The sequence below is a fragment of the Muscardinus avellanarius genome (genome assembly GCF_963383645.1).
Source record: "Muscardinus avellanarius genome assembly, chromosome: 8".
NCBI classification, from domain to species: Eukaryota; Metazoa; Chordata; class Mammalia; order Rodentia; family Gliridae; genus Muscardinus; species Muscardinus avellanarius.
This window is the reverse complement of record NC_137794.1, coordinates 110618410-110640765: the sequence shown is the minus strand read 5'-3', so window position 1 is coordinate 110640765 and position 22356 is coordinate 110618410. Positions and strand designations below refer to the sequence as shown.

The window sequence follows — 22356 nt, the reverse complement described above, 5'->3', positions numbered from 1 at the left end:
ATCCCAGCGTTTGGGAGGCTGAGACCTGAAGGATCACGGTTCGTGGACAGCCTCAGCCACCTAGTGAGGCCCTCTGCAACTCAGTGAGACCTGGTTTCAAAATAAAGAATAAAAAATAGGGCAGGGGGTGTAGCTCAGAGGTCAAATGCCCCTGGGTTCCATCCCCAGACCTGCAAAAGAGAAAAAAAATCACTGATTTTGGACATTGTGCAGCAGAGCAATGTATTCTTAATCTCCCACTAGCTTTATTGTAGATAACATTCCTGATGTATGGGTTATGATGATAATGTTTGCACAAGTTGCTTTTTGGGGACTTGAAGGCTGTTTTTGTCAAACGACATACTCTCTTTGTGTGTGTGTGTGTGTGTGTGTGTGTGTGTGTGTGTGTGATACTGGGGATGGAACCTCTGAGCTACACCCCAGCCCTATTTTTTAATTCTTTATTTTGAACCAGGGTCTCACTGAGTTGCAAAGGGCCTCACTAAGTAGCTGAGGCTGTCCTTGAACCACAATCCTCCTGTCTCAGCTTCCCAAACGCTGGGATTACAAGCATGCACCACCATTCCTGTCTGAGAGTCGTTCTTAGAACTGTGCCCATGAATCCAGTGTCACTCCATGTCTAGATTTTGGCAGTATGATGACTGACAGATTGTCTACCTCTTATTTAGAATGCGATGGCCATTCATTTTCCTGTCACAATGGGGGAGTCTTAATTTTTTAAGGAAAGCACGACATCGCATAGTTCTTATGGAGGGAACTTCTGGAGTGACCTGCTAGATTCTAACTATGAGACGGCCCTCCCCTTCAACCTCTTGGCTTCTGCCTTGGTTTCCAAGGTGACCGGCAGATCTGATCTCTCCACAGCCTAGGTGGGGAGGGTCAGTCAGGTGGGCCAGTCCAAGGCAACTCCAGGAGGCCAGGTCTTCATGAGGCTGAGAAGCAGACGTAAGCAAGGGACAGATGGGCCAAGGTCAGAACAGACAAGAGGCTCAGGCTTCAGGTCCAAAAGCCATGCCTGGGGTCGTGTGCAAGAGAAGAGACAGGAGGCCCGTCGGTGCCACAGGGGACGGGAGTTAGTTGGGAAGCTGCACAGGGGCGGGCGAGGGGGACTTTCAGAACTTGGGCAATGTACAAACAAGGTTGATATCCATTTGGGAGAATGTGAGATGCATTCTGCGTGCATTCATCTCCAGACCACAGATTTGGTGGGAACACCACTGGTGATTACACTTACACAGTGTTGTCGAAGAGTCTTACTAGCTGGTCGTGGTGATGCACACCTGTAATCTCAGTACTTGAGAGTTTGAGACAGGAGGATCACAGGTTCAAGGACAGCCTCACTAAGTAGTGAGACTCATCAACCTAGCGAGACCACCTCAAAATAGTAATAAAATAGGGAGTTTATCTCAGAGGTAGAATGCCTCTGGGGTTTAATCCTTAGCAATGCCCCCCCAAAGTGTCTTCTTATCCTACTCTGCACAAAATTATTTTTGAGCCATTTACAAACTTCACTGGTTTCTTTAGGCAAATAGGCTTTAGTTCATTAAAAGTTTCACCAACTGGAAAGTTGGGTGTGATGGTGCACGCTTGTAATCCCAGCATTTGGGAGGCTGAGACAAGAGGATTGCGGTTCATGGACAGCCTCAGCTACTTAGTGAGGCCCTCTGCAACTCAGTGAGGCCCTGTTTCAAAATAAAGAATAAAAAAATAGGGCTGGGGGTGTAGTTCAGAGGTAGAATGCTTCTGGGGTTCACCCTCAGTATCTCTCACACACACACACACACACACACAAAAGTTTCACCAGCTGGGAAGAATATTGCTGTACGACAAGCATTTCCCCAGAATTTGTTCTCTATCCTTGTTATACAGCACCCCCGCCCCACCAATGAGAATTAGGTTTTTGGAATTTCAGCTGTCAGGGGTTCAACATACAGAAGGAGAATCTTTCAGGATTGTGGTTGTCAGGATTTTACACTTTAGGTTACCTGCAAATCTTTAGGGGCTTCATACTTTAGGGGCTTTATGCTTTTGGAATGTTTATTTTTCAGGATTTAAACATTCAGGGTTCTGGTGTTTGAGACTTTTTTTTTTTTTTTTTTTTTTGCGGGTCTGGGGATGGAACGCAGAGGCATTCGACCTCCGAGCTATACCCCCTGCCCAATTTTTTATTCTTTATTTTGAAACAGGGTCTCACTGAGTTGCGGAGGGCCTCACTAAGTAGCTGAGGCTGTCTGTAAACCGCGATCCTCCGGTTTCAGCCTCCCAAATGCTGGGATTACAAGTGTGCGCCACCACGCCCGGCTTTGAGACTGTCTCTTGCTATAGGCATTTTTACTTGGATTCATACCTATGCAAGAGCTGTGACACAAAAGAAAAAAGCCAAAAGAGGAAAGCAAACCGAGAAGGTAGCTAAGATCATCTTACTAACAAGCAGAGTTTATGTCTAAGCACGTGGAAAGAATGCCCGACAGCAGGATTTCTAGCAGAACCTGTACTTTTCCAGTTCACTGCTGTTTCCCTGTAGTGATAGAACTCCACAGATTTCACACTGACACTGCGTTTCCCAGACTCCTCACTGGCTAAGTGCTGCTCTCTGCCTAACGTGTGATCAGTGAGTCGGCTGTGAGCAGAATTTGTGGGGCGAATTCACCACAAAGGGTCTTTGAGAGAGAGAGAGAGAGAGAGCTGGGGCCAACCCTTATCCTTCCCTCTTCCTGGAAGGGAGATAAATTGGCTGGTGCTCTAGAAGCCATAATAGGTCACGAGAGCTCCGAGGACAGAGGCGCTGGCATCCTGAGGATGTCACAGCACCGTCATCCCAGCCCTCAACCGCGGACCTCAGATACTGCAAGCACCAGTGCGCACGCGGCTCTGTGTGTCAGACACTGCAGCTGGACCTCTGCTACCGGGTGGATGCAGTTACTAGCTGGCTCCAGAGGCTTTCATCCCGACCCACAGTGGTCACCTTCTCCAACCGAGACGCAGGTCTGGGCCGTGGTGGGTCTCAGAATGGCTGTGGAGCGGTCTGAGATAGGACCCAGGGAAAGGCATATTAGTGGCGTCCTGTGTCGCAGAGGAAATCCTAAACTGACTGGAGGAATTGGGGATAACACAACCACACCCACTATAACTCTGGGCCATCTGAATTGGGTCTCCATTTGGACGCTACCTAAGGGGCTGGCGCAGCCTGTTTATTAGGTGTGGCAGCAGAGATAGAGATAAACTACTTTTTTTGCGGGTTTGGGGATGGAACCCAGGGGCATTCTGCCTCTGAGCTACACCCCCAGCCCTATTTTGTATTCTTTATTTTGAAACAGGGTCTCACTGAGTTGCAAAGGGCCCACTAAGTAGTAGCTGAGGCTGGCTGCGAACTGCAATCCTCCTGTCGCAGCTTCCTGAATGCTGGGATGACAAGCGTGTGCCACCATGCCTGGTGATAAACTTATTTTTATCTCCTGTAACCTAATCTCCCTGCTCTCAATCCTAGATCCTCCTACACTTGGGCTATTCCTCTGGAAAGATATAGCTGGTGATATTTATTTATTAATTTATTTTGTGGGTCTGGGAATGGAACCCAGGGGCATTCTACCTATAAGCCATACTCCCAGCCCTGTTTTTATTCTTTATTTTTTATTTTTTATTTTTTTTTTTGCGGGTCTGGGGATGGAACGCAGGGGCATATGACCTCCAAGCTACACCCCCTGCCCTATTTTTTATTCTTTATTTTGAAACCAGGTCTCACTGAGTTGCAGAGGGCCTCACTAAGTAGCTAAGGCTGTCCGCGAACTGCGATCCTCCAGGTCTCAGCCTCCCGAATGCTGGGATTACAAGCGTGCGCCACCACCCCCAGCTCTGTTTTTATTCTTTATTTTGAAACAGGGTCTAAGTTGCGGAGGGCATTACTAAGTAGCTGAGGCTGGCCGCAAACCGTGATCCTCCAGTCTCAGCCTCCGGAATGCTGGGAGTACAAGCGTGCGCCGCATGCCCGGTTTGTTTATTTTTATACTGAAGAACTGAACCCAGAGGTAGTCTGACACCAAGCTACGCCTCTAGATCTTTTTTTAGTATTGGAAACAGGGTCTCCCTAGGTTGATGCAGGCAAACCTTATTGAGCCTGCGATCCTGCTGTCTCCGCCTCTCAAGCAGCAGGACTATAGGCCCCGCCACCACCCCTGGCTGGCTGGTGACAGGACGTTGGAAAGACTGCGCTTCCCTGCTCCCGGGTCTTCTCCCCCATCTTGGCATTTGTCGCTCGTTCAAAAGGCTTTGTCCTAGAAGTCCCTTTAAGTCTCAAAGTAGCATTCTGTATACAAACAACACAGCCACCTAAGCAGTCTGAGTAAATTGTTCCTTTATTGGGACATTTTGCTCTCACTAGATAAAGCTCTTTCTTTATAGAAACGAATCCATTACTGAATTCTGTTGTTTCACCCTTCAAAATGCTTAGCCGGGCAAAGTGGCATGTATGCCTGTAATCCCAGTACTTGAGAGGCTGAGACAGGAGGATAGCAGGTTTGAGGCCAGCCTCAGCAATTTAACAAGACACTCGGCAACCTAGTGAGATCCTGTTTCAAAACAAACAAAAAAGGGCTGAAGGTGTAGCTGAGGTAGAATGCCCCTAGGCGCAATCCCTAGCAACATTCACATTACATACACAGGGCTTTTTTTTTTTTTTTTCCTAGTCCCCATTGTTATATCCTAAAAATAGCTGTGGTACCTCTTGCTGGGACTAATGCAACAGCCTAACTAGCCTGCCCCTCACATCACTACTTTCAGGGCTCCTGCAACACGTGTCTCAACTTCCTGTGACCAACCATATCAAACCCACGCTCTCCTCTGGGGTTTAAAGATATCCATAGCCAGGCGTGGTGGCGCATGCTTGTAATCCTAGTACTTGGGAGGCTGTGACAGAACGATCATGGGTTTGTGGCCAGCCTCAGCTACTTAGTGAGGCCCGTTGCAACTCAGTGAGACCCTGTTCCAAAATAAAGAATAAAAAATAGGGCCGGGGGTGTAGCTTGGAGGTAGAATGCTCCTGGGTTCCATCCCCAGTACAGGAAAAAAAAAAAAAAAAAAAGTCTGGGGTGTAGCTTGGAGGTAGAATGCCCCTGGGTTCAATCCTCAGTACTCAGTACCACCCCCACAAACACACTTAAAAAGAAAAAGAAAAAGAAAACAATATCCATAACCATTTGAAAATTTTCCTTTCACCCCAACACAGGCTGAGACACATTCTATTGCCACCTGTAAACAAACCCCAGCCCTTCCTGGCAGTTCCTCTTGGCCTGAATGAGAAGTCTTATCATTCTTGGGAAGGTTGAAAAGGGGGTGAAAGAAAACAAACTCTGCTCAGCACCTGCTCTCCACTCCTTTGACTCATTTTACTTCTCAAGCCGGTCCTGCCTCAGCCTCCCTGGTGCCGGGCACAGGCCGCACCCCCACCCCTGGCTTTGCTTCCTTTGATCGTCTTCTGTTTCTGTCATTGACCCTAGTTATGTCAACGGCAGGGAAACATTTTCCTAACTTATGTATAGGGAGAACTCATACAATTCAGGGTTGATTTTTATATAGTTGAGGGATTTTTTTGAGAAAACATCTGATACAGCTTATTGGACTACAAGACAGCATAGGAAAGATTTTTCTGTGGTCCTCTTCTTCTGAATTCACAGAAGTCACTCTGAACAAGTACACAAAATTTGACTATCAGGGGACTGATTAGTAGTCAGGAAAGTATGAACTTTGGGTTCCGATCCTGACTCTTTAACTTATTAACTGTAGAACCAGGACAAGCTTCTGAATCCCAATGAGATCTCACGGGCTACCTGGGGTCAGCAATTCCAATCTCAGCCTGCCTGGTCTGGTAGCACACTCCTGTAAGCCTGAGACGGGAGGATCACAGATTGGAGGCCGGATTCAGAAACTTAGAACCTTAGTAACTTAGTGAGGCCCTGTTTCCAAATAAAAAAATAAGAGAGGGCTGGGAGTGCAGCTCAGAGGCAGAGTGCTCCTGGGTTCAATCGTCTGTAAAGCAAAACAAAAACACAAACAACCCCTCAAACAAAAAACCCAATCCTAATTTTAGGGGTAAAGATTAATGTATGCGAAACCTGCAGGACAGTATTGGTGGACAGTCCAGAGCAGCGCTCCTGTTTACACAGCCGGGAGGGGTAAAGTCGCCTGACCTCGGGCCTGGAGGAGGCTCCAAGGCCGGCTGACTCGCAAAGCAAGGTCGCTGGGGACGGGACAGGGGGCTACACACGAGGGCACCGGACCCACACCCTCCGCCGCGGGTCGGCGGTGACAGCGGCGAGGCCGGGTCTTTCCCTCGCTGGCTGGCAGGGACAGCGAACACAGCATGGTCTGCAGCAGCCTAGATACCACCCGGGAGCCCCAGCGCCGTGGGAAGAGACGCGCAGGCGCAGCAGCGGGGCGGGGCGTGGCCGGCGTGGGGCGTGACGGGGCGTGGGGGGCGTGGCCGGCATCGGGGGCGTGGCCGGCGTCCGGGCGTCGGACGCGGGGCGGGCCTCGGGCCGTACCAACTCCGCACGGAAGGGGGGGATCGGGTAAGTGTGTGCCGCCGTCCCTCTGTGCCCTGGCCGAGGCTGGGGCGCGGGCGGGACAGGCAGGCCCCGTGTCCCCCTCTCGGATGGGCGCGGCGGGCGCGGGGCGGGCCGGGCCGGGCTGTCCTTGCGCGGCGGGGACGCGGCGGCTCAGACCCTCGCTTCGCTCCGAGGATCGCCCGGGGCACCTGTTCCGCGACCATGTTGTGCCGGGCGGCGTGCAGGTGAGGCCGGGCGCGCGGGCGGGCGGGCGGGCGGGCCGGGGGCCTGCGGCGGCAGGTGGCCCGGCGACCCCGGCGCGGGCGGGAGGGAGGCGGGCGGCCTGGGCCGCAGTGACCCGGCGCCCTCTGCCTTGCAGCGCGGGCGCGAGGCTGGCCCCGGCCCTGGGCGCCCTGGGCGCCCGGCAGAAGCACAGCCTCCCGGACCTCCCCTACGACTACGGCGCCCTGGAGCCGCACATCAGCGCCCAGATCATGCAGCTGCACCACAGCAAGCACCACGCCACCTACGTGAACAACCTGAACGCCACCGAGGAGAAGTACCAGGAGGCGCTGGCCAAGGGTGGGTGCGCGGCCCCCGCAGATACCCCTCTCCCGCGTTTGTGCGGGCTCCGAGTTCCCAGGCACGAGAGCCCCCTTCTTAAAACTGTGATCCATCATTTTGGAGAAGAGTGCCTGGATTGGTTTTGTTTAAACTTCCCTGTCTCAGAAAGCGTAGGGTCCCACGAAGGAACCTGTCACTGATTTTTACTATTGTAAGGCCATTTTTGTTGTCCATATGGCTTGCATTAATAACTGCAAAGGTTAATTAATGTAAAATTAAGGCTTTAGACGCCGGCCGCGCGTCTAAAGCCTTAAAGGAAGCTTTAACAGGTAACTCACGTTTGCATATTAATACTTAGAATTTGTGTGTTCTCGTTATGTAACGTGTTTTCAGAAATATTTGGTTTCTCGGGTAAGTTTGCCAGCTATTTGCAGGAGGGCTCAGAGCCTGACCACTGGTAGCCTAGACAAGTGCCCTTGGGTGTCAGGGAAATTGCTGCTAGCAACCCCGGTTGTGTGCACCTGGGCCTCACGTGACAGAGGACCACCTCTCCGCCTCCTTTTTAAATAGCACTGTTGCATTGAGTTAACCTTCGCTGGCTGTGGTCCCAGACAGTGGGGCACCGACTGCCTGGTGAGGAACTGTGGTTATCATCATCATTTTGGAATGGAGAGTCCATCCTGGAACTTCGAGACTCCATGTATCTTTTTTTTTTTTTTTTTTTGCGGGTCTGGGGATGGAACCCAGGGGCATTTGACCTCCGAGCCACACTCCCTGCCCTATTTTTATTCTTTATTTTGAAACCGGGTCTCACTGAGTTGCAGGAGGGCCTCACTAAGTAGCTGAGGCTGTCTGTAAACCGCGATCCTCCGGTTTCAGCCTCCCAGATGCTGGGATCACAAGCCTGTGCCACCACGCCCGGCTGACTCCATGTATCTTGAGTGGCCCCTGGACTATGAAACTTGATTTAGATTGTATAGGAAAGGAAGAGGCAGGAGGAATGATCATTACCAAAAAGTACGTGCCCAGCTCTGGAACAGGTTAGAACCCTTTAGACTTGATACTTTTCTTGATTTAATTTAGGAATCAGATTTAACAAGAAAAATAGCTATTTTGTGGGAAACTGAATATTTATAATTCAATTAGAATATGAAAGGCAGCTATTTTGCTTCAAAGTGCCAAGTTGAAGCTGGACATGATTGTGCATGCTTGTAATCCCAGTACTTGGGAGGCTGAGACAGGAAGATCGCAGGTTCAAGGCCAGCCTCACCTACTAAGTGAGGCCCTCCGCAGCTTAGTGAGACCATTTCAAAATAAAGAATAAAAAATAGCCAGGTGTGGTGGCGCACGCTTGTAATTCCCGCGCTTGGGAGGCTGAGACAGGAGGATTGTGCAGGTTCGAACCCAGCCTCGCTGGCTTAAGAGACCCTGTTTCCAAATAAAAATATAAAATAGGTCTGGGAGTGTATCCCGGAGGTAGAAGGGTTTCCAGGAACCCCAGTACAACCAAAAAGAAAAATAGGGTTAGGTGTGTAGCTGGGAGGTAGAATGTCCCTGGGGTCAATCCCCATTCCCCTCCTTCCTCCAAAATGCTGAATTAACAAAACTTGTCATGTGGACTTTTTGTGTTTGTGCCTTTGGGAATACTGAGGTGTGTGTGTGTGTGTGTGTGTGTGTGTGTGTGTGTGTGGTGCTGGGTTCCTGGAAACCCTTCTACCTCCGGGCTACACTCCCAGACACCTAATTTTTATATTTTATTTGGAAACAAGGTCTCTTAAGCCAGCTGGCTGGCTTCGAACCTGTGCGATCCTCCTGTCTCCTCCTCCCAAGCGCAGGGATTACAAGCATGCGCCCTGTTGGAATACTGAGTTTTAATGTCTGTACAAAATAGTAAGCTGGGCACAGTGGTGCACACTTCTAACCCCAGTGCTTGGGAGGCTGAGATAGGAAAATTGCAGGTTCGCTGCCAGCCGTAGTTAGTGAGCCCCTGTTTCAAAATTAAAAAATAGGGCTGGGGATGTAGGTCAGAGGTAGAATGCCCTGGGTTTAATCCCCAGTACCACAAAAACAAAACAAAAAAACCCCAAGATAGTATATTGTCCTTTTTCTATTAGTAGTTTGTACAAGGAATAGAGTCATATTTACAGAATGTCTGTATTGGATAAGCTACAGAGTAAAGAAATTTTTTTTTATTATTGAAACAAGATCTCACTAAGTTGCTGAGGCTGTCCAAGAACCTGTCATCCTCCTGTCTCAGCCTCCCAAATACTGGCATTACAAGCTTGCGGCTGGGGTGTAGCTCAGAGATAGAATGCCTCTGGGTTCTATTCCCAATGCCAAAAAATAAAAAAAAAAGTGTATGTTTTTATTGAATCTCAGGCCTGTGAAATTTGTTGAGTAATTTTTAGACAGTGGCGTCTTGTTGACGAGGGGCATCTAGTGGAGAGATGTAGTAATTCAGCCTGATTGTGTTTGCGGTAAATGGATGAACAAAAAGGAGGAAGTTAGCACATTCTGGAAGATTTACTTGCAATAATCAGATGAATACGGGAAAATGCCTGTGATTTAGGAAATAACAAATGCTCAAAGGCTGTGGTAATGGAGCTGGGGAATGCCCCGTTGTGAAAGTCTCTCCTGCAAGGCAGCATCTGACACCCGAGACCTTTCTCTTCAGCGCCTTAAAACAGCTGAAATTCCGCCCTTTCATCGTGAATTATAGCTTTACTGACTAGCGAGAGCCTCTGAAACAAAGCTCTGTATCACACTGCAGCATTATATTGTTGAGAAACTAAAAACTGCATGCAGAGCTTTCTTTCTTTTTTCTTTTCTTTTTTTTGGCAGTACCAGGGGCATTCTACCTCCGAGCTACACCCCCAGCCCTATTTTTTAGTCTTTTTAAAAAATTTTTGAAACAGGAAACAGGGTCTCACTGAGTTGTGAAGGCCCTCACTAAGTAGTTGAGGCTGGCCATGAACCCACATTCTCCTATCACAGCCTCCCAAATGCTGGGATTACGAGCATGCACCACCACACCTGGCACCACCACACCTGGCTCTTATTCTTTATTTTGAAACAGGGTCTCACTAAGCTGCATAGGGTCTCACTAAGTAGCTGAGGCTGGCCGAGAACCCAGATCCTCCTGTTTTAGCCTCCCAACTACTGGGATTACAAGTGTGTGCTACTATGCCTGGTTTAAAATTATATTTTTGAAATTATTGAAAGCTAAATTTCAGCAGGGCATGGTAGTGCATGTCTATAATCTCAGTATTTGGGAGGCTGACACAGGAGGATTGTAGGCTTGAGATCAGCCTCAGCAACCTAGCAAGATTCTTTCTTTTTTTTTTTTTTTGTGGTACTGGGGATGGAACCCAGGGGCATTTGACTTCCAAGCTGTACCCCCAGCTCTATTTTTTATTTTTATTTTGAAACAGGATCTCACTGAGTTGCAGAGGACCTCACTAAGTAGCTGAGACTGGCCTCAAACTGCAGTCCTCCTCTCAGCCTCCCAAATGCTGAGATTACAAGCGTGTACCACCACACCCGGCTGGAGCAAGATCCTCTTTCTTTCAAAATAAAAAACTAAAAGGGCTGGCAGTGTAGCTTAGGGGTAGAATGCCTCTGTGTTCAACTCCTCATGCCAAAAAAAAAAAAAAAAAAAATTATGTTTGAAAGCCTGGGAATAAATAATACATGTAAAATAACATCATTTCAGTACATATAACTAACAAATACTTTTTTTTTTTTTTTCTTGTGGTACTAAGTAGCTGAGGCTGGCTTTGAACCTATACGGTCCTCCTGTCTCAGCCTCTCAAGTGCTGGGATTACAAGCGGGCACTACCATGCCTGGCTTCACATACTTTCAACCAAAAGTTTTTAACTTTTTTTGGTAATGGGATTGAACCCAGTGACGTTCTACTTCCAAGTTACACTCCCAGCCCTCTTTATTTTTTATTTTTATTTTATTTTATTTATTTATTTATTTTTGGTGGTACTGGGGTTCCTGGAAACCCTTCTACCTTCGAGCTACACTCCCAGACCTATTTTTTTTTTTTTAATATTTTTTATTTGGAAACAGGGTCTCTTAAGCCAGCGTGGCTGGCTTCAAACCTGCGCGATCTTCCTGTCTCCGCCTCCCAAGTGCAGGGATCACAAGCGTGCGCCACTACACCCGGCCCTTTTTATTTTTTAGTTTGAAATGGTCTCATTATGTTGCGGAAGCTGACCTCCAAAGTTTTATTTTCCTATCTCAACTTCCCAAGTACTGAAATTATAAGTGTGTGCCACTGTACCTACTAAGTTCTTTTATTTTATTTACACACACACACACACACACATATATATATATATATATATATATATATATATATATATATATATATATATTTTTTTTTTTTTTTTTTTTTTGGTGGTACCTGGGGATGGAACTCTTCTACCTCTGGGCTACACTCCCAGACCCATTTTATATTTTTTATTTGGAAACAGGGTCTCTTAAGCCAGTGAGGCTGGCTTTGAATCTGCGCGATCCTCCTGTCTTCACCTCCCAAGCAGGGGATTACATACATGCGCCACCACGCCCGGCATCTTTTATTATATTTGAAGGAAAAACTCTCAAATGAAACCAAAGAATGTTAAACTTTAAAGTCTTTTTAAGGACAGATTTTTAAGCACTCCCTTTTATTTTTTTGCGGTGTGGGGAATGGAACCCAGGGGCACCTCTAAGTATAACACCAGCTCTATTTTATTCTTTTTCTTTTTCTTTTTTTCTTTTGTATTTTGTGTATGTGTATATATAATTGTGGTACTGAGGATGGAAACCAGGGGCATTTTATTTCCGAGCTATACCACCAGCCCTATTTTTTATTTTTTATTTTTTATTTTTTTGTGGTACTGGGGGTGGAACCCAGGGGCTTTTCTACCTCCGGGCTATAATCCCGGGCCTATTTTATATTTTTTTTATTTGGAAACAGGGTCTCACTAAGTTGCTGAGAGCCTCACTAAGTAGCTGAGGCTGGCTTCGAACCTGTGCAGTCCTCCTGTCTCAGCCTCCCAAATGGTGGGATTATAAGCGTGCGCACCAGGCCCAGCTTATTCTTTATTTTGAAACAGGGTCTCACTGAGTTGCAAAGGGCCTCACTAAATAGCTGAGGCTGTCCGCAAACCGCCTGTCTCAGCCTCCCAAATGCTTGGATTATAAGCATATACCACCTTGCCTGGCTCTCTTTTTATTTTGATACAGGATCTCACTAAATTACTGAGGGCCTCACTAAGTTGCTGAGGCTGCCTCGAACCTCTGATCCTCATGTTTCAGCCTTCCAAGTACTAAGATTATAAGTGTGTGTTAGCACATCTGGCTAAGCCCCCAATAGTTCTATTAAGATTTAAAAATGGTTAAGAAAACTTTGAGATTTTTTAATTTCACTTTTTGTGGTATTGAGGATTTAACCCAGGGCATTGTACTGCTAGGCAAGCATCAAGCTACACCCCCAGCCTTTTTTATTTTATTTTTATTTATTTATTTTTATTTATTTATTTATGTTTTTGTGGGTCTGGGGATGGAACCCAGGGGCATTTGACCTTGGAGCCACACCCCCTGCCCTATATTTTATTCTTTATTTTTAAACAGGGTCTCACTGAGTTTGAAAGGACCTCACTACGTTTATTTTATTTTGAGATAGGATCTTGCTTAGTTACCCAGACTGGTCTCAAACTTGAGATCTTCTTGCCTCAGCCTCCTGAGTAGCTGGGATTACAGGCTTGTGCCACTCCCTCCCTTTAACATGTTGAGTTTAAGCCGGGCGTGGTGGCACACGCTTGTAATCCCTGCACTTGGGAGGCCGAGACAGGAGAATCGCGCAGGTTCAAAGCCAGCCTCAGCTACTTAGTGAGGCTCTCAGCAACTTAGTGAGACCCCGTTTCCAAATAAATAAAATATAAAATAGGTCTGGGAGTGTAGCCCGGAGGTAGAAAGCTCCTGGATTCCATCCTTAGTACCACACACACAAAAAAATGATGTTGAGCTTATTAAATTATCTCTCAGTAAAAATATTTCTTTCTGAGCTAGTCATGGTGGCATACATTTGTAATCCTAGTCCTTGGGAGGCTGAGACAGGAGGATCGCAGGTTCATGGCCACCCTCAGCTACTTCTTGAGGCCCTCTGCAACTTTGCGAGACCTGTTTCAAAGTAAAGAATAAAAAACAGGGCAGGGAGTGTAGCTCAGTGGTAGAATGCCAGTGGGTTCCATCCGTAGTACCACATAAATAAATAAATAAATAAATAAATAAATAAATAAATATCCAACCATGGTGGCACACACTTGTAATCCTAGCACTTGGGAGGTTGAGACCGGAGGATCACGGTTTGTGGACTGCCTCAGCTACTTGGTGAGGCCCTCCACAACTGAGTGAGACCCTGTTTCAAAATAAAGAATATAAAATAGGGCAGGAGGACACCACGCGTGGTGGCGCAGGCTTGTAATCCCAGCATTCGGGAGGCTGAGACTGCAGAATCGTGGTTTGTGGACAGCTTCAGCTACTTAGTGAGGCCCTTTGCAACTTTAGTGAGACCCTGTTTCAAAAATAAAGAATAAAAAAATAGGGCTGGGGGTGTAGCTTGGAGGTAGAATGCCCCTGGGTTCCATCCCCAGACCTGCAAAATAAATAAATAAAAAGTTAAAAAATAGGGCTGGGGTGTGGACCAGAGGTAGAATGCCCCGGCACAGTCCCCAGTGCCCCTTGTCTCCAACGATGTCCGTCCTGAGGGACAGGGCGGGCATTCACTGGGCTGGGGAGGCCATAGGAGGAGCCCGTGGGTTCATGAACACGTTGAGTTTTGTGTTAATGTCACTTTGAAATGCTTTCCAGAGATTAGTTGTCTGTCTTAAAGACAAGAGTTGAAAGTTTGCCTTGTTGTTGCCCCACTGAACTGTCCACCTGAGCATTCTATTGCTGTTTTTTTCTTTCTTTTCTTTGGCATTTTATTTGCTGAAATCTTTCCCATCCAAGAGAATGCTGAGCCTTTGGGAGCCGGGAGTGAACTTTCTCCGGCTTTCCAAAGCCTGCCGGGCTTCTTACCAGTTCCGCATGTGGTTGATCGAACTGAAAATCCACTGGGACGGAGAATTTGGGAAGGTCTTTTTTTTTTTGGTAGAATCCAAAACTGCTGAATTTTAGGACCAATAGAAATACTGGTATCATTACCTAATGTATTAAAACAACATTAAAATGTTAAAGAAGTTGTTAAGGAATAAGAGGTTTTAAAAACTGTCTGCACTTTAACCTTTCAGGAGACGTTACCGCTCAGGTAGCTCTTCAGCCCGCCCTGAAATTCAATGGTGGCGGCCACATCAATCACGCCATTTTCTGGACAAACCTGAGCCCTAATGGTGGCGGAGAGCCCAAAGGTTGGTATAAGTTGGTGCAATTTTCTATTGTGTGCACAGCAGGGAAGATTGTTGATTTTCTTATTATTTTTAGGAGTGCTGGGATTAAATCCAGGGTCTCATGCATTCTAAAACCCACCCTGCATTCCCAGTGATTATTGATTTGCTCACTACTTTAATTCTCCCTGAGGTATCATAGTGGCGTATTTTTTTATAGCAAGGGGTAAACCAGTGTTATAAATTTCAAAGAAAAAGAGTAGGAGCCAGGCGTGGTGGCGCACGCTTGTAATATTCGGGAGGTTGAGACAGGAGGATTGTGGTTTGTGGACAGCCTTGGCTACTTAGTGAGGCCCTCCCCAACTTAGACCCTGTTTTAAAATAAAGAATAAAAAAATAGGGCAGGGGGTGTAGCTCGGAGGTAGAATTCCCCTGGGTTCCATCCCCAGACCCACACACAAAAAAAGAGGAATGGAGATGCATTCAGATAATTACATCATCAGATTTTATACACACACATGCACGTGTACAAAATACCACATATAGCACCCCTTCGTGGTTTAAATACTAGTAAAAGAGAAGAATAAACTTTTAGAAAAGATGAACTTTCCACTTACTAGCACTGGGACCTCTGGGATAAAATACATAACTGTATTTGCTTGATCTCTATGATGCAGGGCAACGAAGGAGCTGTTTTCATAATTACATGCCAAGGCTAAAGTGCCTTTGGGTATTGTTAGTCTTCCCGATAGAAGCCGCTTGGCATAGACTCTGTTTTCTAGCTTTTCTAGACTGCAGGTACAGCTGGGGCGTAGCCCAGTGGTAGAGTATTTGCTTAGCATTAGCAAATGCGTCCCTGGGTTCAGTCCCCAGTATTGAAAACAAACAGCAACAAAAAGCAACACTGCAAATAAGGAGGCGTAAAGACGCAGGCGGTCTTGTTTCCGTGACTCCCTGAGCCTCGGGAGGAGCAGGTGATTTGAATTGCCCTCACCCCAGGGAATCTGTGGGGCAAAATGGAGGTGTCCGCCTTGTTTCTGGGCGTATTGCACAGACCCTTCGATTCTGTGTTTAGTTATTTTTATACAAGGCAGCCCATCTTATGCTTTGGAAATAAGCAGTTTTCTTTGGGACGATATTGAACAGGGAAATAAGCCTGGGGAACTGGGCAGTTTATTCCGAGTTAAGTCTTTGGACCGTGGTGTCATACTTTTGAGGCGTTGTCGTTAGCGGAATGTTAGGTCTAGTCAGCCAGTGTGTTGGTATTGTAAAAAATAAAATAATAAAATGCGGCGGGTCCCATCGTCACACAGCAGGAGTCTGATATAATGATATGCATGCCTTTATTCGTGGAGAGTCAACCGCCAGTCCCCGCGGGCCCGCGGGGGCTCGTGGGGGAGAGCGCGCCTTCCTGTCTCTGTCTGTGTGTCTCTATCTGGGCTTCTGTGTCCCTGAGGTGGCAGAGTCTACCTTAAATCGAGGGGAGTGGTCTCACTTCTGTGAATCACAAAGCTCCGCCTCCTAGCTTCCGGCCCCACCCCCTGCGGGGCAGGAGGCTCAAACCTTTCAGGCATCTCCACCGTTTTGTATTTATCTGTAACACTTGATTCCATTTGTGCTCATAAAAGATGACTACTTTCAAGTCAATAGAATAAGAAAAGTGAGCATTTTTTTTTGTGTGTGTGTGGTTTTTTTTTTTTTTTTTTTTTTGCTAGTCTGGGGATGAAACCCAGGGGCATTTGACCTCCGAGCTACACCCTTTGCCCTATTTTATATTCTTTATTTTTAAACAGGGTCTCACTGAATTGCAAAGGCCTTCACTAAGTAGCTGAGGCTGTCCACCAACCACGATCCTCCTGTCTCAGCCTCCCGAATGCTGGGATTACAAGCTTGCACCACCATGGCCGGGTTTTTAAAAGTGAGCGTTTTGACGCAGTTGATTTAATTGATCAGTCAGTCTAGAATTAATTTAACACTGCTACTGAATAAAAACATTATAGTTAATTTTCTCTTATTTTCAGTGCTAGGGATGAGATCCCTTGTACGTGCTAGACAAGCGTTCTGTCACTGAGCCACACCCTCAGCCCAGTTATTGCTCTTAAAAGTGTTCAGCTTTCGGTGATGGTGGTACTGGTGTGTGCCACCATGCCAGGCTGAAAAATCATACTTAAAAACAATATAAGCTGGGCATGGTGGAGCTTGCCTGTAATCCCAATACTTGGGAGTTTGAGACAGGAGGATTGCAAGTTTGCGGACTGCCTCAGCAATTTAGACCCTGTTTCAAAATAAAAAATAAAATAGGGCAGAAGGTATAGCTCAGAGGTAGAATGCCCCTGGGTTTAATCCCCAGTACCACAAAAATAAATAAATACAAACAGTATAATCAAATACTTGGGAGGCCAAGACAGGAGGATTGCAGTAGCTTAGCGAAACCCTATTTCAAAATAAACAATATAAAAGTAGGGCTGGAGGTATACCTCAGAGGTAGAAAGCCTCTGGGTTCAATCCTCAGTACTTATTATGAGTGTACAAAGAAATTCTAGATAGGAAGATCCGGGTTGCCTTGGAGGAGACTAACTAAATAATAGCTATAACTTTTATTCTTAAGTGTATATATATATATAGAGTAAGTAGCGTAGAAATCAAAGTAAAAATTTCTATGGTGGGAGGGAATTAAAAGGAAACCAGCTGGAAACCTTTCTTTCCTGGTGAATATAGCACAGTGAGTGAGGAGTTCCCCAGCTCACTGCATGGGAATTAGAATGAAACCTCACCCTGGTGTCAGGGTAGGAGGAGCCGGTGTCTCGGCTCACAGTGTGTGGGGCTCCTGGGTGTGTTATCCAGTTGTTTCTTGGGCCATATGACAATGTTTTAATAGATATAATGTAATATTTTATAATAATTGTTGAACTCTGTTTTTTTTCAAGGGGAGTTGCTGGAAGCCATCAAACGTGACTTTGGTTCCTTTGACAAGTTTAAGGAGAAGCTGACAGCTGTGTCTGTTGGCGTCCAAGGCTCAGGTTGGGGTTGGCTTGGGTTCAATAAGGAGCAGGGGCGCCTACAGATTGCTGCCTGTTCTAATCAGGATCCATTGCAAGGAACAACAGGTTAGATATAAAAATTGTTACTCAATTTATTTGGGAGATATGGTGTATTGCATTTGATTAGAAATGCGTAAAACTAGTGGTGTTTAAACTTACTGTAAACATATTTTAACAGTTTAATACCCAGAGTCTGTGTAAGTAAAAATTACTAAAGAGTCCTTGATATTTTAAAAATAAGCACATGTAATTATTTTTTTTGTGTGTGTGTGGTACTGGAGATTGGATCCAAGGATACTCTACTTCTGAGCTACACTCCCAGCCCTATTTTTTATTTTTTATTTTGAAACAAGGTCTCACTAAGATGTGGAGAGCCTCACTAAGTAGCTGAGGCTGTCTGCAGACCTGCAATCCTCCTGTCTCAGCCTCCCAAGACCTGGGTTTACAAACGTGTGTGCCACCACACCCTAAGCATATGTAATTTTGTAGCTACATTCACAAATTGTTTTAAGCATAAACCCTTCTTCATTTTACAGACTAGTAATGCTACTTTACATAATTGTGTGCACAAAAATAAAAGACTAAGGTTAGATAAATACCAAGAGGGCGGAAAAGAAATAAAGGCTGAGCCTGACTTCAGAATCGTGCTGTCTTCCTTTCTGAGCACTGTGGCTAAACGGGGCTGGAACTCAGTATTCCGGACTTTGGCCTTTCTGGGGTCTTTGGTATGTGAATATACTTGGCTCAGAAACTCCAGGCTGGGCTCAGCAAATCCCTTTGTTCCAATGAGCCTAGTTGAATTAGAAGCCCATTATAAAATGTCACTGAAGAGTGTAGAAAGTGGAGTCCTAGCCACCAGCGGTTGCTAGGACTCTCGTCTCTGCCGTAATGGACTTAACGTGGGACCGTGATGTCAGCCAGGCTGGTTTCCTGTCGCTCTTTCCACCTGCCAGGTCATGACACTTGGCTACGTACTGGACATACTGACTTTTCAGAATATAAACAGTTCCTTTGGGAAAGTAAGATCCCACAAAAATTTGTAAAAGCTGCAGAAGATTCGTGAGCACTCAGTGCTGCAGTCAGGTGGATCCAAGGTGCCCGCCTGCAAGGCTGCGGTTTCTCTCAATCCGAGCCACACCCTGCCTTGCTTAGAGAGCCCTTGGAACGAAGCGTGGCCTTTAATGTTGGGAGAAGTCGGTCACACTTGTACTTTATTCACTAGTGATAAACTATCAGTGACATACTGCTGGAGAATTGTTTTCTTAGGAGAGTTTGAGTTCTACAAATGAATGTTTTATAGATAAAACTAAGTTCTTTATACTGTTGAATTTTGGAAAGTAGTCTGTTTAGTCCTCTTGAGCTCTCTGTAACTTACTCCTTGTCCTTCTCTCTTATCTGTTTACTCTCTCAGGTTAAAACCAGCCTGGGAGCAGAGCAGGTTCTCATTGCCTCCTCTCTTAGGACGTAGCACCCTTATGGTGCTTACTGTGGGTGAATCTGTTAGTGTTTAAGGACAGCTATTAAAATACTATAGTTAGCCAGGCGTGGTGGTGCACTCTTGTAATCCCAGCGTTTGGGAGGCTGGACAGGAGGATTGCACAAGCCAGCCTTAGCTAAATAGTGAGAGAGACCCTGTTTCCAAATAAAGTATAAAATAGGTTTGGTAATATAGCCCAGAGGTAGAAAAGCCCCTGGGTTCCACCCCCAGTCCTCAAAAAACAAAACAAAACAAAAAAACTATAGTTAATTGACTTCCTGGGTCTATCTTAATAGTTGTTGTTATCATTATTATTATTTACGGTACTGGGGATGGAACCCAGGGACATTCCACCTCTGAGCCACACCTTCAGCCCTATTTTTTAGTCTATTTATTTTCTTGAAACAGAGTCTTACTGAGTTGCGAAGGGCCTTGCTAAGTAGCCTGAGGCTGTCTGCGAATTGTGATCCTCCCATCTCAGCCTCCCAAATGCAGGGATTACAAGCGTGCTCCACCATGCCCAGCCATCCGAATTTTTTTTTACTGTTTATCACATTTTTCTTCCAAAGTGAAATTTAAAATCTTTTTATAGGAATATTCATTTTTATGCAATTTTTCTATTAGATAAGAAATGGGTGAAATTGTTATAAAGGGTAATTTTGTATGCATAGAATAGTAAGAATTTAAATTGAGAAGCTGCAGTATTTTAGATTGAAATTTAACGTTTTTCCTTTCTTTCTTGATAGGCCTTATTCCGCTGCTGGGAATCGATGTTTGGGAGCACGCTTATTACCTTCAGTACAAAAACGTCAGACCTGATTATCTAAAAGCTATTTGGAATGTAATCAACTGGGAGAATGTAACTGAACGATACGTGGCATGCAAAAAGTAAAATTATGTTGAGTATGTTTAGCTCTTTATGACTACTTTTGTAGTAGTGTAGAGTGCTGCGATTTGCTGATAAGCTGCTCTGTTGTAGCATTTATTGATGTTGCTTATTCACACATTTGATAAAAAATAACAATGTTGTGAATAATTTTTTATTTTAAAATTTTATTAGTCAACTTGAGGGTCATAAGTATTTGGTGATTTAATGTTAAACATTTTCTTCAGAGAGCTCAAATTGCTAGGAGTTTATAATTGTCATCATAAAACCATCAGAACTCGCCATCCCGACCTACATTTTGAGGCCTGTGGCAAAGCCTTTGTAACCCTGTTCTGTTTCAGTTATAGGAAATGCATTCCTTTGCTCCGGTTGTAACAGTGAAATAGAAAACTGAGTATTTCCTTTTTCTGTTGCGAATTATTCTTTTTGTCAGTAATCCTGTGTCTAGTGTGTCTTCTGGTCCTGTGTATACGTGTTAACACCATTTTGTCACTTAAAAACACGTAACTTGATTGTTCCTTGAGAACTGCTTCATTACAAGGAGATACTTAGGCCTCTGGATTTTCTGTAGGCAGAAAATAGAAGAACTTTAATATGAAATTTTGTTCTCATACATAGAAATAGGCGTTTGTAGAAGTGCTCGAGATGGACACATCAGGGCCGAGTCTGCAGCCTGCGTGCCTCTCCTTTGCGCCCACGGGCCCGGGGCAGGTGCCGCCTTCCCACGCAGCGGCACGCTGGTCTCGAGGCACGCTGGTCCCGGCATGAGGTCAGCAGTGTCCCCTCAGGAACATTGTTTTCAAAGGCATGTTTTTGATGTATTTTGTTGTTTGTGAGATATATATACATATATATATACACACACATATAAGAAATATTATTTGTTGTTTTAAGGAATTTATAGCCACTATAGAAGCTTTGTATTGTTTTCTAGTACAGGGGAAACTACCTATAGTCAGTGGTAGAGCATTTCAGATATGTCCCTCTGGGTTTTGCACATAGAGCTGTTTACGATTTGAATGCAGCAGGGATCGTTTTTGTATTTGGCTTAGCATTGTCTTGTAATTTTACATGTTTCATCTTTCTAATTATCCTTAATAGCTATATAAATTTTATCAATTGGACATTCCCTAATTTATTTTGCAGTTTTACTACTGAATTTTTCATTTGCTTCTAATGGTTACTTACAAATAATACTACAATGAGCAACCCTGTGTGTAGAGAGTGTACCTCCTATTGGAATATATTTTTTCTTTTTTTCCTTGTAGAACTGGGGTTTGAATCCAGGGGTACTCTACCACTGAGCTATTCCTCCATACTTTTTTTTTTGAAGCAGGATCTCCCTAAATTGCTGAGATTGGCCTCAAACCTGTGATCTTCCTGTCTCAGGCCTCCCAAGTACTGGGATTACAGGCATGCACCATGGTGCCCAATTAGGAATATTTTCTTTATATAGGTTTTCTTCTTAAACCTATATAAATCCAAGTTCATTTAAATTTTTTTTCTCAACTTTTTTTTCATGGAAAAATGGAGTAACTTAGCAGTTTCAATATTGAAGACTGAAGTTTTAAAAAATACTTAAATTCAAGGTACTATTCTTTTAGAATTAAGGACAGTAAGCTTTCTGAATTCGACACTGTTCATGAGGTTGCCGATAACTTGTCTTTGATAACTGTCCTTGTGTATGCATTTGCACCTCTGGATCGATAGGCTTTGGAGACTGACTGCCGTCCTTCCTGGACCACGCTGACGACTTGCACGGTGTGCAGATGAGAGTCACAAGGTGGCTCTGGTCAGGAGGCAGTGAACTCTGCAGACCTTCTAGGAAAGTGGGACCTTTTGAAGGATGGGCTTTCGATACAAGTCGTTTGCTAGATCAGGGTTTGTCTTGAACTAATGCAGATTTGCAAACTCTGTTGACACATAAAACTTTGACTCCTACTAAGCTTTCAGATTTCAAAAAAAAAAAAAATTCAATGTTGAAATTTCTGCGGGGCTCTATTTTTGCTTTGGCTTTTTGTTGACCATGAGAGTGAGGAAGCACACTATTCAAAAAAAACTCACTGACTTTGTGTCTCCTCCCTGCTGGACAGATTTAAATTTAAGAGACCAAGAGAATTTACAAACTACTGGCTTTAATCATCCAGCTGAAAATGATGCTGAGATTTTTTTTTGCCTTATTTTCCATAATACAAAAGAAAGAGAAACAAGTAAAACTGCAGTTTTCTCCTTGGTCCAAGGAGGGCGTTTGTGACCCGGATCAGCACTGCCTGCTGTAGTCATAGCTGTATTGAAAAATGTCCTCTTGATTAGTGCTGGGGAAATAAGGAAGCAAGACAAATACTTTTTTTTTTTTTTTAGCACTACCTGTCGCTTGAACTGCTGTATAATAATTAAACTTTGATGTTGAGAAGTTGCTTTATTGCACTCCTTAAATCCATAGTCTTAAAATTAGATTTGAATTTCTGTTGC

At 45.1% G+C, this 22356-nt stretch overlaps 1 protein-coding gene across 2 annotated transcripts; it reads left to right on the top strand.

Annotated features, from left to right (window-relative positions):
- Window positions 1-6761: 6761 nt before the first annotated feature.
- SOD2 (superoxide dismutase 2) lies at window positions 6762-19890 on the top strand (the record flags this gene model as incomplete). 2 transcript variants are annotated; one of them, XM_080700472.1, is made up of 5 exons in its annotated part: window positions 6762-6784; window positions 6919-7121; window positions 14388-14504; window positions 17408-17587; window positions 19745-19890. In XM_080700472.1, 5 exons carry the CDS (start codon window positions 6762-6764, stop codon window positions 19888-19890), a joined length of 669 nt encoding a protein of 222 aa, XP_080556598.1. The 2 variants fall into 2 exon arrangements, with proteins under 2 accessions (XP_080556598.1, XP_080556599.1); XM_080700473.1 differs by lacking the exons at window positions 6762-6784; window positions 14388-14504 and having other exon boundaries at window positions 7019-7121.
- Window positions 19891-22356: the final 2466 nt, after the last annotated feature.